Raw genomic sequence first — 21,968 nt, forward strand, 5'->3', positions numbered from 1 at the left:
ATGTTTGATGTTACTGTGTTTTTAATACAGTATTTTGTTGGGAGCTGCCCAGAGTGGCTGGGGAAACCCAGCCAGATGGGCAGGGCGTGTGCATGTGTGTGTGTGTATGTATATCAAATTTGGTACATACAACAATTCAAAGATTGGGGACCCCTGGCTGCCCATCTAGTAACTGATTGGGTTTCATTTGTTTATTTAATAAAATTTATGCACCCCTTGATTGTTAACAAAAAGAAAGAAAACACCTCAAAGTGGTTTACAAACAAGAAAACAATATAATCAAAGAAAAAAAAATCCCAACCCTACTTTAAAACATGCACAAGTGAAAGCAGATTAAAATTACCTCCACTCTCTAAGCATCAGGGTAAAAAGGTAAAGGGACCCCTGACCATTAGGTCCAGTCATGACCGATTCTGGGGTTGCGGTGCTCATCTCGCTTTATTGGCCGAGGGAGCCGGCCAGCATGACTAAGCTGCTTCTGGCGAAACCAGAGCAGCGCACGGAAACGCCGTTTACCTTCCCGCCGGAGTGGTACCTATTTATCTACTTGCACTTTGATGTGCTTTCGAACTGCTAGGTTGGCAGGAGCTCCGGCAGAGCAACGGGAGCTCACCCCATCGCAGGGATTTGAACCGCCGACCTTCTGATCAGCAAGTCCTAGGCTCTGTGGTTTAACCTACAGCGCCACCCGCGTCCCTTTGAAAGCATCAGGGTAGGCTTGTCTAAATGCCAATGTTTTTTGTACGCACTGAAAAAGAGTACAGGGCCTGCTTTATCTCAATAGGCAGGGAATTCCGAAGAGTAGATGCTGCCACCCTAAATGATCTACCAATTTATCTGTGTATATATTATTTTTTGTTATTTGTACCACGCTCCGGGGACTATGAACGAAAGGCAAGAATACAGATTTTGTCATGAAAAGAACCAAGCAAGCAAGCAAATATTTCTGATACCCGTTGTCCCAGCCTAGATCCCCGGACCCTCCAGATGACATAAAGAAGCAACCATATTGACCTTCACTTCGAAGAAAGCAGATCCAAACGTAGGCCACTTGAATACAATCTTCAGGAAGGCAAGCTTGGCTTCTTCTCTCGTTTTGCCAGCGTGCTTGTTGAAATAGGCCACAATGGACTGCACAGAAAGAGTAAAAAATATTTCGGTTTCTCATTCTTCTAAATTTGAAGTTCAGTTTCCCACATTTCCTCCACATCAATTTGCGTTTGTTTTTTTTAAGTCCTCATGAAAATTCACCAGCATTTTGGGGCGAAATTATAATTTTAATGCAATTTTGCCTCAAGTTCACTTTTTGCAAAGCAATTGTCCACAAACAATGCATTTTATATGCATTTATTTGCACATTTCACCCTAGGATATGCACTTTTGTACATATTAATTCAGTTGTGATTCCTGCATTGCAGGGGGTTCGACTAGATGACCCTTTGGGTCCCTTAGCACTCTAAGATACTATGATTCTATGATTCACTGCACTGGAAAAACAAAAAACAAAAGTGCTGATTTGAAAAGATGACTGTGTTTCAATTTGTATTGTATCAGAAAGTGAGAATTAGGGGGGGGGACTGCACTGAAAATCAACCGACGAACAACAACACAGAATAAAATGCCTCTTGCATGTTAATAGACGTACGGATTTGTTAAACATGATAGAAAGTCCTACACCAGTGATTGTGATGAAGATAAGGGGTTAAGATTGGAACTATGAGATGGAGAGAAAAGTAGGAACAAGTTAAAGATATATTCTCCTGATCAGCCAGAACATGGGAAGTCCTTCTAATTTTTTTTTTAAATTTGGAACGTACAATTGGCTTTATGATTTGTATTATGATGTGGCAAGATTTGATTTGATATGCATGTCATGAATGAAAAATTAATAAAAAATATTTTTAAATAAAGAAAAGTGAGAATTAGGTATGTTTGCATTTAAATGCAAATAGAACTGAATTCTACCTCCATCTGAACAAGCAATCAAGGACACCAACCACATACTGTATTTTTCGCTCTATAGGACGCACTGGACCATAGGAGGGGGAGAACAGGGGAGAAAAAATTCTCCCCCTCTCTGCTTAGTGCCCCTTCAGCGAAGTGGCAGGAGAAACGGAGCCCCTTCCATTTCTCCTCCCGCTTCTCTGAAGGGGCGCTGCACAGAGAGGGAAAACTGTGCAGCGCCTCTCCAGCGAAGCGAAGCCTGGAGAGCAAGAGCGATCGGAGTGCACCGACCCCTCCCGCTCTCCAGGCTTCAGGTGGCTATCTGCAAACCTTCGGAGCGCATCGGAAACTCCCACTGCGCTCCGAAGGCTTGATGATAGCTGCCTGAAGCCCCCTGAGCGCAGTGTCAGTTCGCGCTGCACTCCGGGGGCTTCAGGCTTCTCCTTTTGAGCTGCGGGGCTGGGGTGGGGGAAGCCCAGCTTCCACTGACCCCAGCCCCCAGAACAGGTCGGGGAGCGGTGGTCCTTTCTCCCTCCTGGGGAAAAGCCCGCAAGAGCCACGTGAAGCTTGTGTGCGGCTCTTGGGGGCTTTTCCTGCCTGCCTCCCCCTGCATTCGCTCCATAGGACGCACAGACTTCCCCCTTAGTTTTTAAGAGGGAAAAAGTGTGTCCTATGGAGCAAAAAATACAGTAATCTGTTAGCAATTTAAATGATATTAGAGATCTGCCTTTGCGATCTGGGAGCTGGCAGTGCTGCTGAAGACATGCAGGTGGGATGAAAAGGGTGCAACCGGGACATTGGGGTGGGTGCTGGAGCAGACCTACCCTCTTCCAGTCATCTGGAGACAGCTGCCGAATGAGAGACTCAGGCACCAGCTCCTTGAGGAGTTTGGGAATGGTGGGGAAATAGGACTTGTCGTCTTCAAACTTCACCCTATAGATGAGGGCCCCAAGTTGCAGGACTTCCTCCCTCGAGCATTTATGGTAGCCGCGAAGGTACTTTGGTAATTCCTGCACCAGAGTGAGAGAGACAGAGCATTTGCAAAGTCACACAAGCAAAAAGACGACTTCTCCCGTAGAGATGGAGAGCACCGTATTTTTCCGTGTGTAAGATGACATTTTTTTCCTTAGAAACAATAGGCAAAAATTACGGGTCGTCTTACACATGGATAGCAGAGGGGGGAAGGGCAATTGGTGGTGTGATAGGAATTTTGAGATCTTAGATATATGTTAAATGTTCATAAGTGTCCCAACCAAGCACGTACATAGATCAGCACAGGAAGACCGACCTGGAACCATTTTTGATTCCCAAACTGTCCCGAACAGACCAAATGTTTTCTCTGTGAGGTCAAAGGAAAATGGAAAAGCCTCCCCATTGTCTTTTCCTTTACAAATCCTGTCTTAAGGGTATGTCTGGGTTTGAATAGGGTGTGAGCCTGTGACCTGGCCCAGGAACTAAGTATTTATCACTACAAAAGAATGGCCGGGCTCCCCAGGATATCCAATCAAGTAACTTGCCAGACAGGAGATAAACAGTGACAGGAGAAAAACAACATTCAAATTTCTGTTTTAGACCACCTTTTCTGTGGTGTATGTATGATGTTTCTGGGGGTGGTCTTGATCTACAGGGTGGCAATTTCAAAAGTCTATATAAGGCCTTGCACGCTGTTGTTCTGGATCCCTCCTCCCACCTGTGTGTGAGGGGAGCACCCTGTTGCAACAGTTCAATAAAGATCAGGCTTACTAGCTGCTTTGCTTCTCAATATTCTCTGGTTGGCCTCTGTTATTTTCTCCTACCAATAGGGAACCTATGTAAGGACTCTATATGGGCTCTTCGATATGTTGTAAATAAAAATATGCCCTTTTCCCTTATGGAGTATCCAAGAGCCCATATAGAGTCCTTACATAGGTTCCCTATTGGTAGGAGAAAATAACAGAGGCCAACCAGAGAATATTGAGAAGCAAGGGAAAAGGGCAATTTTTGTTTACCGCAGTAGCAGTGGCCAGCAGGAGATTGGCAGCGGTGGTTGGGCGTGTGATTGGTTGCTGTGGCAAGGCCTGCTGATTACTGGCTGTGGCAACTGGGCAGTCAATTTACGGCAGCAGCGAGGCGTGCATGCAATCGGCTATGGTTGCGTTGAGTGGGCAGGTGGGCATTTGGCAGTGAGTGTACAGACGATGTGTGTGGTTTTCAGTGGCGGGCAGGCTGTAGAGTGATTGGCAGCCATGACCCCCCACCAGAAAAGGTCAACAACTCTGGGCAGTCTCCCCCCCAAAAAAAACCTCACCAAGTTTGGGCAATTTCCTGCCCAATTTTGTTGTTGCGGTCCCAAAAAACAGGGGCATCTTATATAAGGGGGCATGTTATACAACGAAAAATACGGCATATCTTTCTTTCATAGTTTCTGGATGGGTTCAAGGGATGGTGTCTTGCACAAAGCCTGGAAGAGTCTGTTGTTGCCTCTGACAAATAGTGAACGAAGCAAATTGTGCTTTGGCCATTTTGCAGAAGGCCTACTTCTCCCTCGCTGCTTCTAAAAGGATCCTAAATGTAGATGCCTGAAGTCAAGACTTAACTTTTCTGTTAACGTGACCTTTGTCTCATTGCTTTCGCATGTGAGACTGCAAATGCATAATCTGTCAATTTCGGTTTCTCATTTTTCCATCCTCAAGTACATATTTCTTTCCATATGCACATTTTGGCAAATCTTGCTTAATATAAGCTTTTTCTGGCAAGCAATTCCCGACTGATACGATGCGTTTTTGTACATTATTGCCGCAAACATGTGCTTTGCTTAGAGAACAGCATCGCAGTACTCAGAGACATGCAGATTCCCAATAATAGGTACATCACAGTTTGCATATCATTTCAGGATGCGAAAACTGGCGGGTTTGCGTCAAAATGTGAATGGAACCAAATTCAGCCCCGCAGCTCGCTGCTGTTCTCCGACTCCCAGGATTGGTTGCCCGAGGCAGCCGCCTCGCTTTACCTAACGATAGAGCCGGCCTTGATAGAGTCCTTTTTGTTGTTATCTTTCCTGGAGTTCTTGGGGAAAATGCCATCTTGAAAGGTGCTCAGCAAATGCACCTGTTAATCATCTTTTCGCTTTGAGCTATGTTTGGAGGCCTTGCCTGCTTTGGGTCTGTCCACACCCCCCCCCCCCGGGCTTCACGTTCCCTTGGTGTTGCTGTTCCTAACTCAGAGAGGCTGGGGTTCTGCTCCCCTAGACTGCTTCTTGAGAGAAAAGCGATGACAAACCTGGACAGCATCTTAAAAAGCAGAGACATCACCTTGCCAACAAAGGTCCGTATAGTTAAAGCTATGGTTTTCCCAGTAGTGATGTATGGAAGTGAGAGCTGGACCATCAAGAAGGCTGATCGCCAAAGAATTGATGCTTTTGAATTCTGGTGCTGGAGGAGACTCTTGAGAGTCCCATGGACGGCAAAAAGATCAAACCGATCCATTCTGAAGGAAATCAGCCCTGAGTGCTCACTGGAAGGACAGATCCTGAAGCTGAGGCTCCAAGACTTTGGCCACCTCATGAGAAAAGAAGACTCCCTAGAAAAGACCCTGATGTTGGGAAAGATGGAGGGCACAAGGAGAAGGGGATGACAGAGGACGAGATGATTGCACAGTGTTTTCGAAGTAACCAGCATGTGTTTGACCCAACTGCGGGAGGCAGAGGAAGACAGGAGTGCCTGGCGTGCTCTGGTCCATGGGGTCATGAAGAGTCGGACACGACTAAACGACTAAACAACAACAACAATACCTGATAATAGTGGAATATGGAGTCGGCCATCGAATCCTTTCCAGGCACAGTGTTTGTCCACAGCTTTTTCATGAAGAACACTTGGTAGGTGAGAGAAGGCACTATCCCTGCCCAAAGAAATCATTGCAAAATTAAGCTAGGAAATGGCTGTGCATTCTAGGGCAGCAGACTAATTCTCCCTGAGGCCTGGGGTGGACCACTTCAGATAGAAATGTGTGAACCAGACCATTTTGCTTTTTCTCTGTTGGCATCAGTTTGCCATTAAAAATCAAAGTTCTCATGAAAATTCATCAGTGAATATATGCATATCTGATGCATGCAGCTTTCCCTAATATACCCATCTTTGCATGCAGTTGTGCCAAATGTTCCCATTTTTGCAAGCGCTCCCCACAAATATAATGCATTTTTGCACTGCATTTTGTCTAATGTGATGAATTTTTGTGCCCGCTCCGCTGCAATGCGTTGCATTTTTCTTCATGTTACCTGGCTGTAGAATTGCACTACAACATTTGAAAAACCACCCTGAGATCTGCGAGTGAAGGGAAATATACAAATTGTAATAACAATAGCAATAATGGTGGTGATGTGTGAATTGTTTTGGGAATTGCAAAATGGGCACGTTTGCCTTTTAAATGTGGCCTGGACTGAATTTCTCCCCCATTGGTGGACAGTGAGGTGAAGAAATGCTCTTCCATTTTTTACACACACACACACACACACACACACACACACACCCTGCACATAGAAAACTAGTACGTCAGGGAGAAGGGTTCTAGTTCCAGCCTCAAAAGAGCAGGCAGTCATGTTAGTGTAGTGTAGTGGTTAGAGTGTTGGCCTATGACCTGGGAGACCAGGGTTCGAATCGCAATCTGCCATGTTGCTCACTGGGAGACCTTGGGCCAGTCATGCACTCTTAGCCTAACCTACCTCACAGGGTTGTTGTGGAGATAAAATTGGAGAACCATGCACACCATTTTGACCTCCTTTGAGGAAAAGATGGCATATAAATATATATTTTTAATGTGATAAATAAAAGAAAACTGATGTTTCCCTCAGGCTATTATTATTAAGTGCTCTCCAAATGAAAGAGCACAAGCAGTTATACAGGTATTTACCATCTTTTGGTGGTCTGGCTTTCTTGATCCAATCTGTCAGGTGCCTGACAAAGTCAAAGAAGAAGTCTCCTTCAGGTACGCTGATGACCTGGAAGAAAACATGGCAATGAACCAACGGCAAAGCGGCCTGCGATTCCACTTGCCAAGCAATTCGCACCTGCTGATTTATGCTGGCTTTGGAAGGTGCTCAGGCTAGGGCTTTGGTGAGTCTGCATGGAAAAAGCATTTATAGAGTGGAGGGGCAGCCAGCCACGAAGGATGCTGTGATACCTTGGGCTCATGGATGGCCAACTGCAAGGATATTCTTGGTCAACCTTTTCAACTACCCCATTTGCCCCAACCAGCCCCCTGAATTAAGCCTGGAGGAAGGGAAAGGAATGTCCACCTATCCGGTGGAAATATCTCCACATAGTTAAAGCTATGGTTTTTCCAGTAGTGATGTATGGAAGTGAGAGCTGGACCATAAAGAAGGCTGATCGCTGAAGAATTGATGCTTTTGAATTCTGGTGCTGGAGGAGACTCTGGAGAGTCCCATGGACTGCAAAAAGATCAAACGTATCCATTCTGAAGGAAATAAGCCCTGAGTGCTCACTGGAAGGACAGATCCTGAAGCTGAGGCTCCAATACTTAGGCCACCTCATGAGAATAGAAGACTCCCTGGAAAAGACCCTGATGTTGGGAAAGATGGAGGGCACAAGGAGAAGGGGACGACAGAGGACGAGGTGGTGGAACAGTGTTCTCGAAGCTACGAACATGAGTTTGACCAAACTGCGGGAGGCAGAGGAAGACAGGAGGGCCTGGCGTGCTCTGGTCCAGGGGGCCACGAAGAGTCGGACACGACTAAACGACTAAACAACAACAACAACATGGCGCAATGGGGATTTGTATGATTCCAGCGGGGGAAGCTGTCCACAATCCTCTGATATAATGCCAGATGAAGCACAGGTCGTCCACTCACCTTGTCAGAGATTTTGACAAAGAGGCTGAAACCCTCTGATGATTTAAGCAGCAGCCGATTGGAGATGTTCTGGCAGAAGTCCTTGGCTTTTGTGCTCGATTCCACTTCAAATGCCTGCCAAGAAAATGGAGCAGGAACTTGAGAAGGTTGTGGTGCTTAAGGCCTGAGACCTTATTTATTTAATGTAACGCTTAATACCAACATCATGTGTGTGGATTATTTCTCTCATTATGTGGGTATATACATATTGCAGAAACCACAAGAAGCCTTAGAAAGGTTTAAAGAGTTTTGTGACAAGGTTAAAAATGTTCATGATGCTAACATTGGTTGTCTTTTCACAGATGAAAAGCCAGTTTTTCTTTTGCAGGATTTTCAGGATTTCCTGGATAAGAAAAGGATAAGGCACAAGACTGCTGTTTCTGCAGGAGCATGGAACAAAAGTGTCTGTGTGCAAGTGAACAGAGAATTGCAAAATGGCATGAAGGCACAATTGCTGAGTTCACATTTGCCACATGAGTATTGGGCGGAATCGTTATTGTGTTATTGTTACACTTGCTTGAGAAAGGTTTCAAAAGGTTTGGGAAGTTCTCCTTTTGAAAAGCTATTTCATAGAAAACCTTCTGTTGCCCATTTTAAGGTTTTTGGATCTCATGTCTTGACTGAAGCTCCAGGTGGAGTAAAGAATGCTAGAGGCATTTTTGTGGGTTATGAAAAGGGTCTCTATAGAGTAATTTTGTCTGAATCTGGTCAGGTGATTCTCACAAAATTTCTAGAGAGTGCTCCTGAACAGGAGAGAGTAATTGTTCGCACATTTCCCACTGAGGACAATTCAGATGATTATGATGATTTTACTGATTACAGTGGTACTGAGAGTGACAGTGATAGCTCAAAGAGCTCAGTTGACAGTCATTGAGAGGAAATCTCACACAATGGCTAGACCTTCACAATTGAAGGATGAACCACTGTTTACTATTGGAACTGGTTCTCCAAAGAGTCCTGAGACTGAACCAGTGAGCAGAGAGGATCAACACCTCATACGCAGGTCTGAGAGAGTCACAAAGGGCGTACCACCCAAGAGGTATTCAAAAGAGTTTGCTAACTCAGCTGTTGCATGTGTTACTATTGTTGACAACTCAAGACAGGTTGAAGCTGTGTCTAAGTCAGAGACAAAAACACAACAGGGAGTTGCTAAGCGTAACACTACATTCCCTAGCCAAGGTAATGCAGATGCACTCATTCCTTGGAAGTCAGACAACCAGAGAGGTACACTGGGGAAACCAGTGGCGGGTAGTTCAAAGGGTGGAACTAAACAACAGGGGAGTGTTATATGTATAACAACTGTTTATTTTCTTCTCTGGATCAAGCTTTGTTCACAGCTCACATTGATTCATATGGGGGAGTATGTTACGATATAGAAGCAATGCAGCTGCGAGCTGCTAGCTTGAAAAGTAAACATGATGGGAATGTTGGGACTGTCCGTGGGAAGCAGAGGGACAGTCATTTCACAGGGCAATGCACCGGAATTAGCTCAGAGTGTAATATGAGCTCTTCCTATTGTTTCTGTACAAGAAGTACAGGAAGTGTTTGTTACTCGACTGCTGGAGCTTGAAGAGAGCAGTCATGTTTTTTGTAATGTTGCAAAGACAGAAATAAAGGCATGTAAATATGTTTCTGTCTATCTCTTTCCCCTGCCAGGGGGGCAGGAAAGAGGGGTGTGTGTTCTTCTCACGCTGAGAAGGATCGCCTATCGCGACCTTGCCTGAATCTTGCTGGGGAATGCAAACAGGGAGATCAACAGGAGATCAAACCGGGTGCCTGGAGAGTTACCAGTTACTACCGATATAGGCTTGAATTCCGACACTTTTGACCATAAAGGGTGTTCCTGTTCCTGTTTTCCTTATCTTGGGGTAAGAAGGTCACAAACTCTAAGAGTACTCCTGGTGCCGTCATTGTGGTCAGGATGTAAGATAAGACCCAGATGTGTAATCCCTGCTCAAACTTTGGAACTGACAAGGCCATTCATTAGGCGTCACAGACTGATAAAGGAGAGAGCTTTGTTTATACAGCTGTGTTCTTGTTATACATTTGCTCAAGAGCTCAAGTTAATGGTTTTTAGCTAATGCACCCATGGAGAAGGAAAAATGGGATTTTGGGGCCCGTTTCAGACTGACTGCACAGTCAGATTTTAGATTTGGGAAACCCATTCCTTCAATGGAATACATGATAAAGATAAAAACTGCTATGTACTGAAGTTCTCACCCTGGGCCAGCAGGGGGATATTGTAGATAGTTATGCAAATGAAGGATTGAAAAGTGATGTTCAGTGTCGTACATACTTTATGGGCTAATAGCCGTATAAATAAAGAATTGAATTGAATTGATGTTCAGTGATTGGATAGTTTTAGAAAATGGCAACAGTTACATTGTTCCGGAGTTCTATATAAGCAGGCTGACTGAGCCCCTCAGCTTAGTTCTGTTCTGACATCTGAATAAAGAAGAGCTGTTTGAAGAATCGCTGTGTCGTCTGCTATGTTCGCCCAGAACTTAACAAAAACAAAGACAACCAAATAGCCCTCCCCATTGCAACAATGCAATATAAGCATCCCTCATTAAAATGTGCAATAAAACAATCCCATTAAAACAAGAAAACGGTCACCCAGTCCTGCTTCCCATCTGTAGAAACCTGAACCCAGGATCTTCCTTGACTAAAGATACTCTCAACAGCCCTGTTCCCAACCCACAGACTACAGCTTCTCCACAGGCTGTGGCCTTGCTTATTTTGTCCAATTCTCCCCCCCTTTCCTTTTTTTGCTTTTACCTCATCTGTGTCATCTGGGAAGTACACTTTATGGAAAATCTGAGTTGTTTTGTGCTGAATTGCCTCCACTTCTACCAGATGGGGCGGGTACTTCCTAGATCCGTTCCTGAAAAACAAAACAAAACAAAAAAACTTGCTATAGAGAACAGCTTGGGGGCACCTCTTTATTTATTTATTTTAAATTACTCACTGTATTTAATATGTCCTTTCTCTCAAGCTGGGGTTCAAGGCAGCTCCCAACATTTAAAAACATCACTGATGAAATACAAAGCAATAAAAACAAACTATAGTTGTACCTCGGAAGTCGAACGCAATCCGTTCTGGAAGTCCATTCGACTTCCGAAACGTTTGGAAACGAAAGTGCGGCTTCTGATTGGCTGCAGGAAATGTTAAGATTCCTGCTCCGTGATTGCAGTCATGGGATTGTTGTCTATCGCATGAACGGTATATGTTTTTACTCCACAGTGTGGGAAGTGACGGAGACAGGATGTTTGTGTTAGTGTGTTCCATGAAGTGGGACTATTGTCCTTTGTTCTTTTTCTCTTTGCTGTCTGATGGAAGCTCAGCTGAGTTGCTGGGTTCTGTCATGCAAACTGCGAAGACTCTGCGGATCCCTAAGTGTGCGGATGTCTCTTGGCATCAGTCGCTGTGATGTTTGGGCTGAAGAAAGCTTTTGAAGCTCCCAAACAGTTGACCAGGAGGAAGAGAACATGCCAGTCGGGCATGTGTCTCTGCCAGGGTCCTACTCGAGTGTAGGACGAGCTTCTGACAGGAAGCTTCTGCAACCAATCGGAAGCTGTGGAAGCGCCATCAAACATTCGGCTTCCAAAAGAACATTCAAAACCCGGAACATTCACTTCCGGGTTTCGATCGTTCGGGAGCCGATTCGTTCAGGAGCCAAGGTGTTTGAGATCCAAGGTACGACTGTACAGTGGTGCCCCGCAAGACGAATGCCTCGCAAGACGGAAAACCCGCTGGACGAAAGGGTTTTCCGTTTTGGAGGTGCTTCGCAAAACGAATTTCCTATGGGCTTGCTTCGCAAGACGAAAATGTCTTGCGAGTTCCTGCAGGGGTTCCCCCCCCTTTTCCCCAAGCCGCTAAGCCGCTTATCAGCTGATCTGCTAAGCCACTAAGCCACTTAACAGCTGATCCGCTAAGCCGCTTATCAGCTGATCTGCTGATCTGCTAAGCCACTAAGCCACTTAACAGCTGATCCGCTAAGCCGCTTATCAGCTGATCCGCTAAGCCGCTTATCAGCTGATCTGCTAAGCTGCTTATCAGCTGATCCGCTAAGCCCGCTAAGCCGCTAATAGCGCTAATCCGCTAAGCCGCGAATGGGCTTGCTTCGCAAGATGAAAAAACTGCAAGACAAAGAGACTCGCGGAACGGATTATTTTCGTCTTGCGAGGCACCACTGTAGTTGAAAACAACTCCAAAGAAGATCGCAGGGTCTGGGTTGGTTCGTAAGGGGAGAAGCAGCTGTTGGGGTATTGTGGTCCCGATCCTTCTGCATGCAAAACAGCTGCTCCACCCGTGAGCTGACAGTCCCTTCCCAGCAGCTTACCTGAGTGCTTTCTGCAGCCTCTGAATGCAGTCCGTGGCAAGCAGGTGATGCTTCCGAGACTGAACAAACCGCTGAACATGGGGCAGGAGAACGTTACTGGGGGGGAAGAGGCCCGTACAAAGCCAAAGCAGCTCCCAGCCTCTCTCTTCGCTGTACCTTTCCAGCAAGAAAACAAGAGAATATGGTGAAGAAAACACACACCGAAAGCCCATTTGTTTTCCAATTTTAAAAAATAAAGAAATCTAAATCAATCAATCAAAAACACCATTCTCAGTTATTTGGTTTCCATTTGTCAAACTTGTGCCACAGCAACAGGGAGCAGTCCTTCGTCCAGATCTTCATCGTCTGCTATGGACTGGTATCACACCTAAACTTTTTTGGGTCCTTAGCTTAATAAAACATTTTTGTCGGCTGCTTCTACACCTTCTCCATTACTGGGTCTCCCCTTCTTTCTGTGCATTTACAAACATCACCGGGACAAATTTTATAGTTGAGTTTTGTTATGTGCATCTTATTTGTTACTGCGTATTTTTCGCAGATCTGAAAAAGTTCAATCAAACTATCAAAGTACCAGGAGATCAATAAAGAACAGAGAAGCTTATTGCTGCTTGGTTTGATTTTGTGACCTGTGCCAATAACCAAGAACACAGTCAGTCTCTGCCATTGTCGTTCAAACAGATCTCCCTTTTTTGTACCCCCGTTTCCTGAACCTGCAATATAAAATAATGCTTTTTTGTTGTTGTGCTTAAATTCTACGATCCTTGAAGATTGCCTGCCCAGTGTTCTTCATTTGCATTTATCCCCCTGCCATAATAGGGTATGATTTGGGGATTTGGGCTTGGTGTTCATCAGTATGCAGATGATACCCAGCTCTACCTCTCTTTTAATTCAGAACCAGTGAAGGCAGTGAAGGTCCTGCCTGAGTGTCTGGAGGCGCTTGGAGGATGGATGGCAGCTAACAGATTGAGGTTGAATCCTGACAAGACAAAAGTACTGTTTTGGGGGGACAGGGGGTGGGTGAGTGTGGGGGCTCCCTTGTCCTGAATGGGGTAACTGTGCCCCTGAAGGACCAGGTGTGCAGCCTGGGAGTCATTTTGGACTCACAGCTGTCCATGGAGGGGCAGGTCAATTCTGTATCCAGGGCAGCTGTTTACCAACTCCACCTGGTACGCAGACTGAGACCATACCTGCCTGCGGACTATCTTGCCAGAGTGGTGCATGCTCTGGTTATCTCCCGCTTGGACTACTGCAATGCGCTCTACGTGGGGCTACCTTTGAAGGTGACCTGGAAACTGCAATTAATCCAGAATGTGGCAGCTAGACTGGTGACTGGGAGCGGCCGCCGGGACCACATAACACCGGTCGTGAGAGATCTGCATTGGATCCCAGTATGTTTCCGGGCATAATTCAAAATGTTGGTGCTGACCTTTAAAGCCCTAAACGGCCTCAGTCCTGTATACCTGAAGGAGCGTCTCCAGCCCCATCATTCAGCCCAGACACTGAGATCCAGCACCGAGGGCCTTCTGGCGGTTCCCTCATTGCGAGAAGTGAGGTTACAGGGAACCAGGCAGAGGGCCTTCTCGGTAGTGGCGCCCGCCCTGTGGAACGCCCTCCCTTCAGATGTAAAGGAAATAAGTAGCTATCTTCTCTTTAAAAGACATCTGAAGGCAGCCCTGTTTAGGGAAGTTTTTAATATTTAATGCTGTATTGTTTTTAACACTCGATTGGAAGCCGCCCAGAGTGGGTGGGGAAACTCAGCCAGATGGGCGGAGTATAAATTATTATTATTATTATTATTATTATTATTATTATTTATTAAAAACACCTCTGTTATGCCAATTATTATTAAGTAATTGATTTGATATTTAGGATTTATCAAAGCTCAACAAAAATCTGTAGCAAAGAAAGAAATGAACAATGAACTGCACACAAAATTCCACTTGCACCTGCAAGCACGTTCTTGGCTGATTCAAATATGGGAAGGTAGAAAGGGCTTCACAGGCGGGACAGAGCTGCTACACACTGGCAGTAAATCTTTCTCTGTCCACAGAAAGTTCCACTGCAAACGTTATTCTCGTGCAGAGACGCAGAACCTCTTACTTAACGTGGTTGTCAGTGAGCTGTTTCAGGACTTGCGAGTAAATCTCATCTTTGAGTGGTTCGGCTTTCAAGGCGCCTTCAAATATTTGGTCTGTTAGCTCGTTCACCGAGCGGGTTCTTTTCGAAGGGTAGTCGCCCATATACTTCAGGATAGGTGCACAGGAAAGGTTAAGGGTGCAATAACAGGAACAGGCAGGAAATAATAAGGTAGCATTTCTACATCGCTTTTCTTGTGAATATTCAAGACGGCTTCAAAATCAATTTGAAACAATAGTCGTACCTTGGTTTTCGAACAGATAGTTCTCAAACGTTTTGGCTCCCGAACGCTGCAAACCCGGAAGTGACTGTTCTGGTTTGCGAACTATCTTTGGAAGCCGAACGTCTGGCGGGGCTTCCACAGCTTCCGATTGGCTGCAGGAGCTTCCTGCAGCCAATCGGACACAGTGCTTTGGTTTTCGAACGCTTTGGAAGTCGAATGGACTGTGTATACCATTTGGTTGTATGGCAAAAGCAGTGTGAGATGATGGGGGTCTGAGGGAAAAGAGGGTATTCTCATTTTGCCCATCAAGGGAAGATTTTTGAACCAAAAGAAGAGACAAAGTTGGCCTGTTTCGTTGGGACGATGAACTCTTCAAAGCGGCTTGCACAGGAGCCCTGGATGTTGTGAGGTTTGTGGGGTGCAGGAAATACTTGATCTCATTCTATTTTTTTTTTGCAGTAAAGTGGTACCTCAGGTTAAGAACTTAATTCGTTGTGGAGGTCCATTCTTAACCTGAAACTGTTCTTAACCTGGGGTACCACTTTAGCTAATGGGGCCTCCCGCTGCTGCCACACAATTTCTGTTCTCATCCTGAAGCAAAGTTCTTAACCTGAGGTACTATTTCTGGGTTAGCGGGAGAGTCTGTAACCTGAAGCGTCTGTAACCCGAGGTACCACTGTATACAGGAGACACAAGGCCTCTCCTTCGTAGGTTTTGTGATTTGGGTATTACAGACTTGTCTGTTGACGCTGTCTTCATAAAAGGGGCTTAGAGCTGGATAATTTATGTCAGTTTGTGAAAGTTCGGAGGCTTCCTGTGTGTGAAATGTGATCATACCATTGCCACACCATTAAACCAGAAGAGGAAAAGGAAGGAGAAGGAAGAGATGGAGGGAACAATACACAACAAGGGTCATGGGACTTTCCCTACAGAACTTGTTCTCTTTGAGGTGGGCTGGTGGGACGCCCACTGCCATTTCCTAACACTTCACTGGCTTAAGCCAAATGAACAGTATTTTGGAAGGAACAGAAACCATCCAGATTTCAGTGACCGTGCTGAGGAGGTATTATGTACTGAGTTGAATAGGATCCAGAATGCAGCAGTCTGATTGTCCTAGAACAATAGGCTCCAGAATGCAGCAGTCTGATTGGTCCTAGAACAATAGGCTCCAGAATGCAGCAGTCTGATTGGTCCACAGGAGCCACCCAATCCAGCTACAGGTGGAAGTGAATCCGCGACCTCACTGGCCTACAGGAGAGTCCCGGAATTAGCCAATCATGTGGGGCCCATTGTGTAAATAATGTATATAAAGCAGACATTCTGCGTGAACTTCCATTCCTCCTCACCACTATGAGCTGAATAAAGAGCATGAAATCCACTCTCGACTCTATTTCAGGAGGGCTGCACCGAGGAGCAATGGTGGGAGCCACCCCTTCTCCCTGCTCCTGAATCTTCCCAGGAACAGGAGGACAGTATAGATTTGGAACAGTGTTTTGCAGAGGGGCATAGTTCAGAAGGCAGAAGCTGGGAAAAACTGGATAGGGAACAGTTAGGAGAAGAATCACTGGGAGAGAGAGAGAGTTAACAGATTCACAGTCTCTGGACAGCACCCTCCCCGCTTCTCCAAAGTCACGGAGAACTCAGAAAGTGTCAGAACAGAAAGCACAGAGGCTACAAACTCAGATTACAAGACATAGGAGTGACGTAGATTAATAGGGACTGAGGGGAGAGTATCCCTTAATTGGGAGCACCACCATTTTTAGATGTGTTCTTTGTTCCCTCCCTGTGATTATTAAAGATTCTAACTGGTAAGGAGCTCCTTTCGTTTGATCTGTAATTTGGGTGTAATCCTTGTCGCCTCCCTTTCCATGGAGGCGCTGGTTACAGCAACAGCCAAGGCGACATTTTTCCACCTTTGCTGCATCAAGCAGTTGGTCCCTTACCTTTCCCACCCCGACCTGACCACAGTGATCCATGTGACCGTCACCTCCAGGCTTGACTACTGTAATTCGCTCTAGGCGGGGCTGCCCTTGAAGCTGTCCCAGAAACTCCAGCGGGTGCAGAATGCTGCAGCGAGGCTCCTCACAGGGTCTCTGCCATGGGAGCAGATTCACCCAGTGTTTTTCCAGCTGCACTGGCTCCCGGTGGAATACAGGGCCCTAATGTTTTAATGTTGTATTTTAATCTTGTTTTTTAAATTGTATTTTAATCAACTTGTTTTTATTATTGGTTGTTAGCCGCCCTGAGCCTGGTCTTGGCTGGGGAGGGCGGGGTATAAATAAAATTTATTATTATTATTATGTGTCACAGCTAAAAATTGGCCGCTGTTTCTTTAATGCTTAAAAAGCTGGGTCAGCATGAGTCAGCAGCCTGCACCGGGTTATATATATAGAGTGAGAAATGTTAGTTTGTTGGGTTGGTTGGTGAAAGCTGGTTGTGTTGATGTGTGTACAGTTGGTCAGTCGCTTTTGCAGAAAGACTTTTAAGAATAAAAGCAGAAAGTACTCTGCAAGGATACTCTTCTTATGGACTCTTTTGTGCTGACAAGGGTCCGAGGACCAGGCTGAGGCAACGAAGGGAAGTCAGAACCCTTTCTCTCTCTTTTTTTACAAACACTGACATCATCATCATCATCATCATCATCATTGGAGTCATTTTGGACTCACAGCTGTCCATGGAGGCGCAGGTCAATTCTGTATCCAGGGCAGCTGTCTACCAGCTCCACCTGGTACGCAGGCTGAGACCCTCCCTGCCCGCAGACTGTCTCGCCAGAGTGGTGCATGCTCTAGTTATCTCCCGCTTAGACTACTGCAATGCGCTCTACGTGGGGCTACCTTTGAAGGTGACACGGAAACTACAACTAATCCAGAATGCGGCAGCTAGACTGATGACTGGGGTCGGCCGCCGAGACCACATAAGACCTACATTGGCTCCCAGTATGTTTCCGAGCACCATTCAAAGTGTAGGTGTTGACCTATAAAGCCCTAAACGGCCTTGGCCCAGTAGACCTGAAGGAGTGTCTCCATCCCCATCGTTCTGCCCGGACACTGAGGTCCAGCGCTGAGGACCTTCTGGCGGTTCCCTCCCTGTGAGAAGTGAGTTTACAGGGAACCAGGCAGAGGGCCTTCTCGGTAGTGGCGCCTGCCCTGTGGAATGCCCTCCCATCAGATGTCAAAGCGATAAACAACTACCTGACATTCAGAAGACATCTTAAGGCAGCCCTGTTCAGGGAAGTTTATAATGTATGACATTTTAGTGTATTTTTGGTCTCTGTGGAAGCTGCCTAGAGTGGCTGGGGAAACCCAGCCAGATGGGCGGGGTACAAATAAATTATTATTATTATTATTATTATTATTATTATTATTATTATTATTATTTACTGCCATGGGGGGGGAGCCGATTCCCCGAAGCCTGTCCCCAGTTTGTCTTTCAGACTCTGCCAGACAGGCACACTGAGACCGCTGGATTGTGGCCGACTTCAGGAAAGGGTTGGGCAATGCTGCCCACTTCTCTCTCTGTGGCCTCATTCATGCCTGTTGGCTCAGCAGGGGCACAGCACTTGGAAGGATATCAATGAAGGCCATGCAGGCTTCTTGCGAGAGCTCCTCGCTTCCCAGGACCTTCTTCAGCAAAGGCTGCTTGATGGGCTCTCGGGTGTAGGACCACATTTTGTCTTTCCCTCGGTTCTTGGTAATCATGACTCTGCTGAGCGTGTGCTTGGGAGGAGGCCTGTGGGGAAGAAGACAAGGCAGTGAGGATCTCTCCCCTGCTTGCTGCTTTAGCTTCCAGTTCTGTTAAGCATCGTTGGCAGGGATATCCCCAAGGCCTTTAGGGAGGCGTTCTTCTATGCAACGGCCGCAGCTCGGACTTGGGTGGCCAAGGGGTGGAGGGAACAAGAAGCCCCGACAATAACAGGCTGGCATTAAAAGCTACAAGAATTTGCTGAAATGGCGCAGTTAACAAATACCCTGAGAGGCAATTCGAAACAAAAAAATTATGGAAAAATGGGATAGATTTAAAACGTATGTTCAAAAATACATTAAAGGTTCGCTATCTATGCTAGCGTTTGATTGATGCTGGAGTGAGACTGAGTTGAGAAATAAGACTAAGAGCACATATTGATATAGGAATGTATCAGATAATATGTAAAGAAATATACAATAATAAGAGTACATTCATTTGTAAAAAAAGAATATACAACAGGAAAGACAGGATGTCTAGGGTGTTGGTATGTATATGATTTTTTTGGGGGGGGAATTGTTTTTGTTTTTTCTCTTATTTCTTTCTTTTCTTTTTTTTCTTTTGTTTCATTTTCTTTCAAGGCATATACAATTTGTATATAATTTTTGTATGCATGTTGGAAATTACATTATAGTAAGTCCTGTAATGTAATATGTCAATGTTTACCGATGTAATGTAAGAATGTTAACAAATAAATAAAATGCAAATTCAAAAAAACAAAACAAAACAAAACCTTCCGGTTCACATCACAGTGCAACCTCCCCAAAGCTCTCAGCTCCCTTTTGCTTTGGTCCTTCTCGTTTTCTGCTGAGTTGAAGGAGGGCCATTTGCCATCTCCCACAGAGCCCCCTTCCTTTGTTCCCCTTACACCTCACCAGGAGGTTAGCCCTGCTATTCCCAAAATTAGAAGCCTTGAAAAGACGTTAACATTTGCTGGATCCGGAGATTAAAGGGGATTGACACCCAAAAACTCACAACAACACCTTGTCTTTTTATGTAACAGTATTACATTGCATTGCGATGCATTATAAGTGGCGCCTGCAACAAAAAGTTGCAGTATCTCTCCCTACCTAAGTAGGACGGCTGCCATTGGGACTCCATTTCTGTCCCACTGCCTGAGCTTGCTGTTAGAGGAAGTGATATGAAGCTCCAACTTTCTGCCTCAGTTAGAAGCATCAAGTTTAGAACAACAAATGAAACTAACATTTTTTTTAAAAAAAACAACACACACCCCACAACACACACAATTAACAGGCAAACCATCAGGCAAATGCTGACTTTGACAATGGAGGAGGAATGGCTTGAAGACACTGAGAGACTTCTCCTCTATAGTTTTGTCCAATTCTCTTTTAAAGCCATCTCTGTCTCTGGTAGAAACTAATTCCATATATGTGCTGTGTAATAAACTTTCCCTTGCATGTCCCAAATCAGGGGTCAGCAAACTTTTTCAGCAGGGGGACAGTCCACTGTCCCTCAAGCCTTGTGGGGGGCCAGACTATATTTTTTTGGGGGGGGAACGAACAAATTCCTATGCCCCACAAATAACCCAGAGATGCATTTTAAATAAAAACACACATTGTATTCATGTAAAAACATGCTGATTCCCGGACCGTCCATGGGCCGGATTTAGAAGGCGATTGGGCAGGATCCGGCACCCGGGCCATAGTTTGCCTACCCCTGTCCTAAATCTTCCAAAATTCAGCTTCATTGGGTTCAAACAGGTTCTAGCATTCTGAGAGACAAAGGAAAACTTCTCCCTGCTTGCTTTTCTCTAGCACAGAAAGGGATCCAGCTGATATTTCAAGAGACCAGTAGACATCTCTGCTCCCGTTTCTTTAAACGCTTACCTAAAATAATCGTAGGAGAATTCTTCCAGGGTATATGGCTTCATTCTTTCTTCACTGTCTGACGTCACCAGCTGAGCTGTCCTTATGACATCCTGCCTCTGGTCTGGTGTCATGGTAACCAAGGCCTGGGGTGCAGAGAAATGTCCACCATTAATTATGACACAGTATAACAATGAAATGACATTAATATGGCATGGAGCATTGGCTCTCAAAGGAGCGGCATCAGTCAAAGAAACAGTTAAACTTTTCAGCGTAGTATAGAATCAAAATGTTTTCCCAAGCTGATGACATATGTATGGCTGAACTCTGCAACTCAGACACCACTTTTGAACTTACATCTTGTACTTTTGTAACTTAGATAGTAGTTCTAAACCTGCCTTCCTTTTGCTACTTTAATTGCTTCTTGGAGACCTGGGATATGTAAGTAAATACTACTTTTATTTCTTCACAAGACAACATGTGTGTGATTGCTCTCTCTCTCTCTCTATTCTGTTTTACAATTTAGAGTACTCATTTAAACAACCTTAAAATATCAATGACTTCACTTCTTCTCTTTCCATGGTTCATTTTGCATAACATAAATCCCTGCATATTTTACATAAACTAACCCATTCTGTATTCCATTATTACATGCACCAATACTTATTTACACTGTTGAATTTATCTTAATGCTGCCAACGTTTTCAAGTGTACACAATGTCCCCCCAGATATTCAATAAACATTTTCCAATCTTCTCTAAACGTATGTTCTTCTTTTCTCTTATTCTATATGTTATATCTGCAAGCTGCACATATTCTATCAGTTTAAGTTGCCGGCTAAAGAAGAATGGCAACTGTGGTTGCTGTTTTTAACCACCGTTCCTGCAGCTTACCACAATCTCCATAGGAGGCATGGTGACTGTGGGCAGGACGTAAACAGAATCTGTCGGGAAGTCCCCTTTCTGTTTCGTCCTCTCATTGATCCCATTAGCCCAGCCGGAATTCATCACGTTCTCTCCTGTGTCCTGATCCAGAATGATCAAGTCTCCTTTGAGGAAGCTGAGGAACCCCGATTCTTCACCCGCTGTGGGAGACAGAAACAGCCGTTCATCTTAGTTATTCATCCAGTCCAATCCCCTCCAGTTCACAAATCCCACATAAGATATTGCCCAGTGGGGACTGTCGTCCGACAACAACTGGAGGGTGCAAGTTTGGTGAAGGCTGTTCTAGGGTACACACACAGGCCAAACACAATTTTTGTGTGTGCTTTTAATTTAGAAGATGCGCCCTTTACATAAAATGTACACTTTTCAATGGGTTTGTCAGTAAAAATGTGCATCTTGGTACATATCTTTTGCATATTGTTTACACACCCCCTTTTGCTTGACGGAAATACATTGCAAAATCCAGAAAAGTGTGTAAACTAGTTATCTCCCGCTTGGACTACTGCAATGCATTCTACATGGGGCTACCTTTGAAGGTGACCTGAAAACTGCAATTAATCCAGAATGTGGCAGCTAGACTGGTGACTGGGAGTGGCTGCCGGGACCACATAACACCAGTCCTGAGAGATCTGCATTGGCTCCCAGGAGGGAGCGTCTCCATCCCCATTGTTCAGCCTGGACACTGAGATCCAGCACCGAGGGCCTTCTGGCGGTTCCCTCATTGCGAGAAGTGAGGTTACAGGGAACCAGACGGAGGGCCTTCTCGGTAGTGGCGCCCGCCCTGTGGAACGCCCTCCCTTCAGATGTAAAGGAAATAAGCAGCTATCTTATCTTTAAAAGACATCTGAAAGCAGCCGTGTTTAGGGAAGTTTTTAATATTTAATGGTGTATTGTTTTTAACACTTGATTGGAAGCCACCCAGAATGGCTGG

General features: G+C 45.2%; 1 protein-coding gene across 1 annotated transcript in view; it reads right to left on the bottom strand.

Moving 5' to 3' along the window:
- Positions 1-21,968, bottom strand: part of MYO7A (myosin VIIA) — a 161,860-nt gene that overhangs the window by 7,397 nt on the left and 132,495 nt on the right. Inside the window, exons 38-48 of the mRNA XM_083735822.1 lie at positions 20,987-21,177; positions 20,115-20,239; positions 18,098-18,255; positions 14,268-14,421; positions 12,168-12,323; positions 10,604-10,709; positions 7,787-7,900; positions 6,829-6,916; positions 5,714-5,820; positions 2,769-2,954; positions 1,015-1,131 (exon numbers count right to left, since the gene is read on the bottom strand). Of these exons, the coding sequence (XP_083591948.1) occupies positions 1,015-1,131; positions 2,769-2,954; positions 5,714-5,820; positions 6,829-6,916; positions 7,787-7,900; positions 10,604-10,709; positions 12,168-12,323; positions 14,268-14,421; positions 18,098-18,255; positions 20,115-20,239; positions 20,987-21,177 (1,502 nt within the window). The remainder of the gene's footprint in view (positions 1-1,014; positions 1,132-2,768; positions 2,955-5,713; positions 5,821-6,828; positions 6,917-7,786; positions 7,901-10,603; positions 10,710-12,167; positions 12,324-14,267; positions 14,422-18,097; positions 18,256-20,114; positions 20,240-20,986; positions 21,178-21,968) is intronic.

Source organism: Podarcis gaigeae, assembly GCF_964106915.1.
Source record: "Podarcis gaigeae genome assembly, chromosome: 4".
NCBI classification, from domain to species: Eukaryota; Metazoa; Chordata; class Lepidosauria; order Squamata; family Lacertidae; genus Podarcis; species Podarcis gaigeae.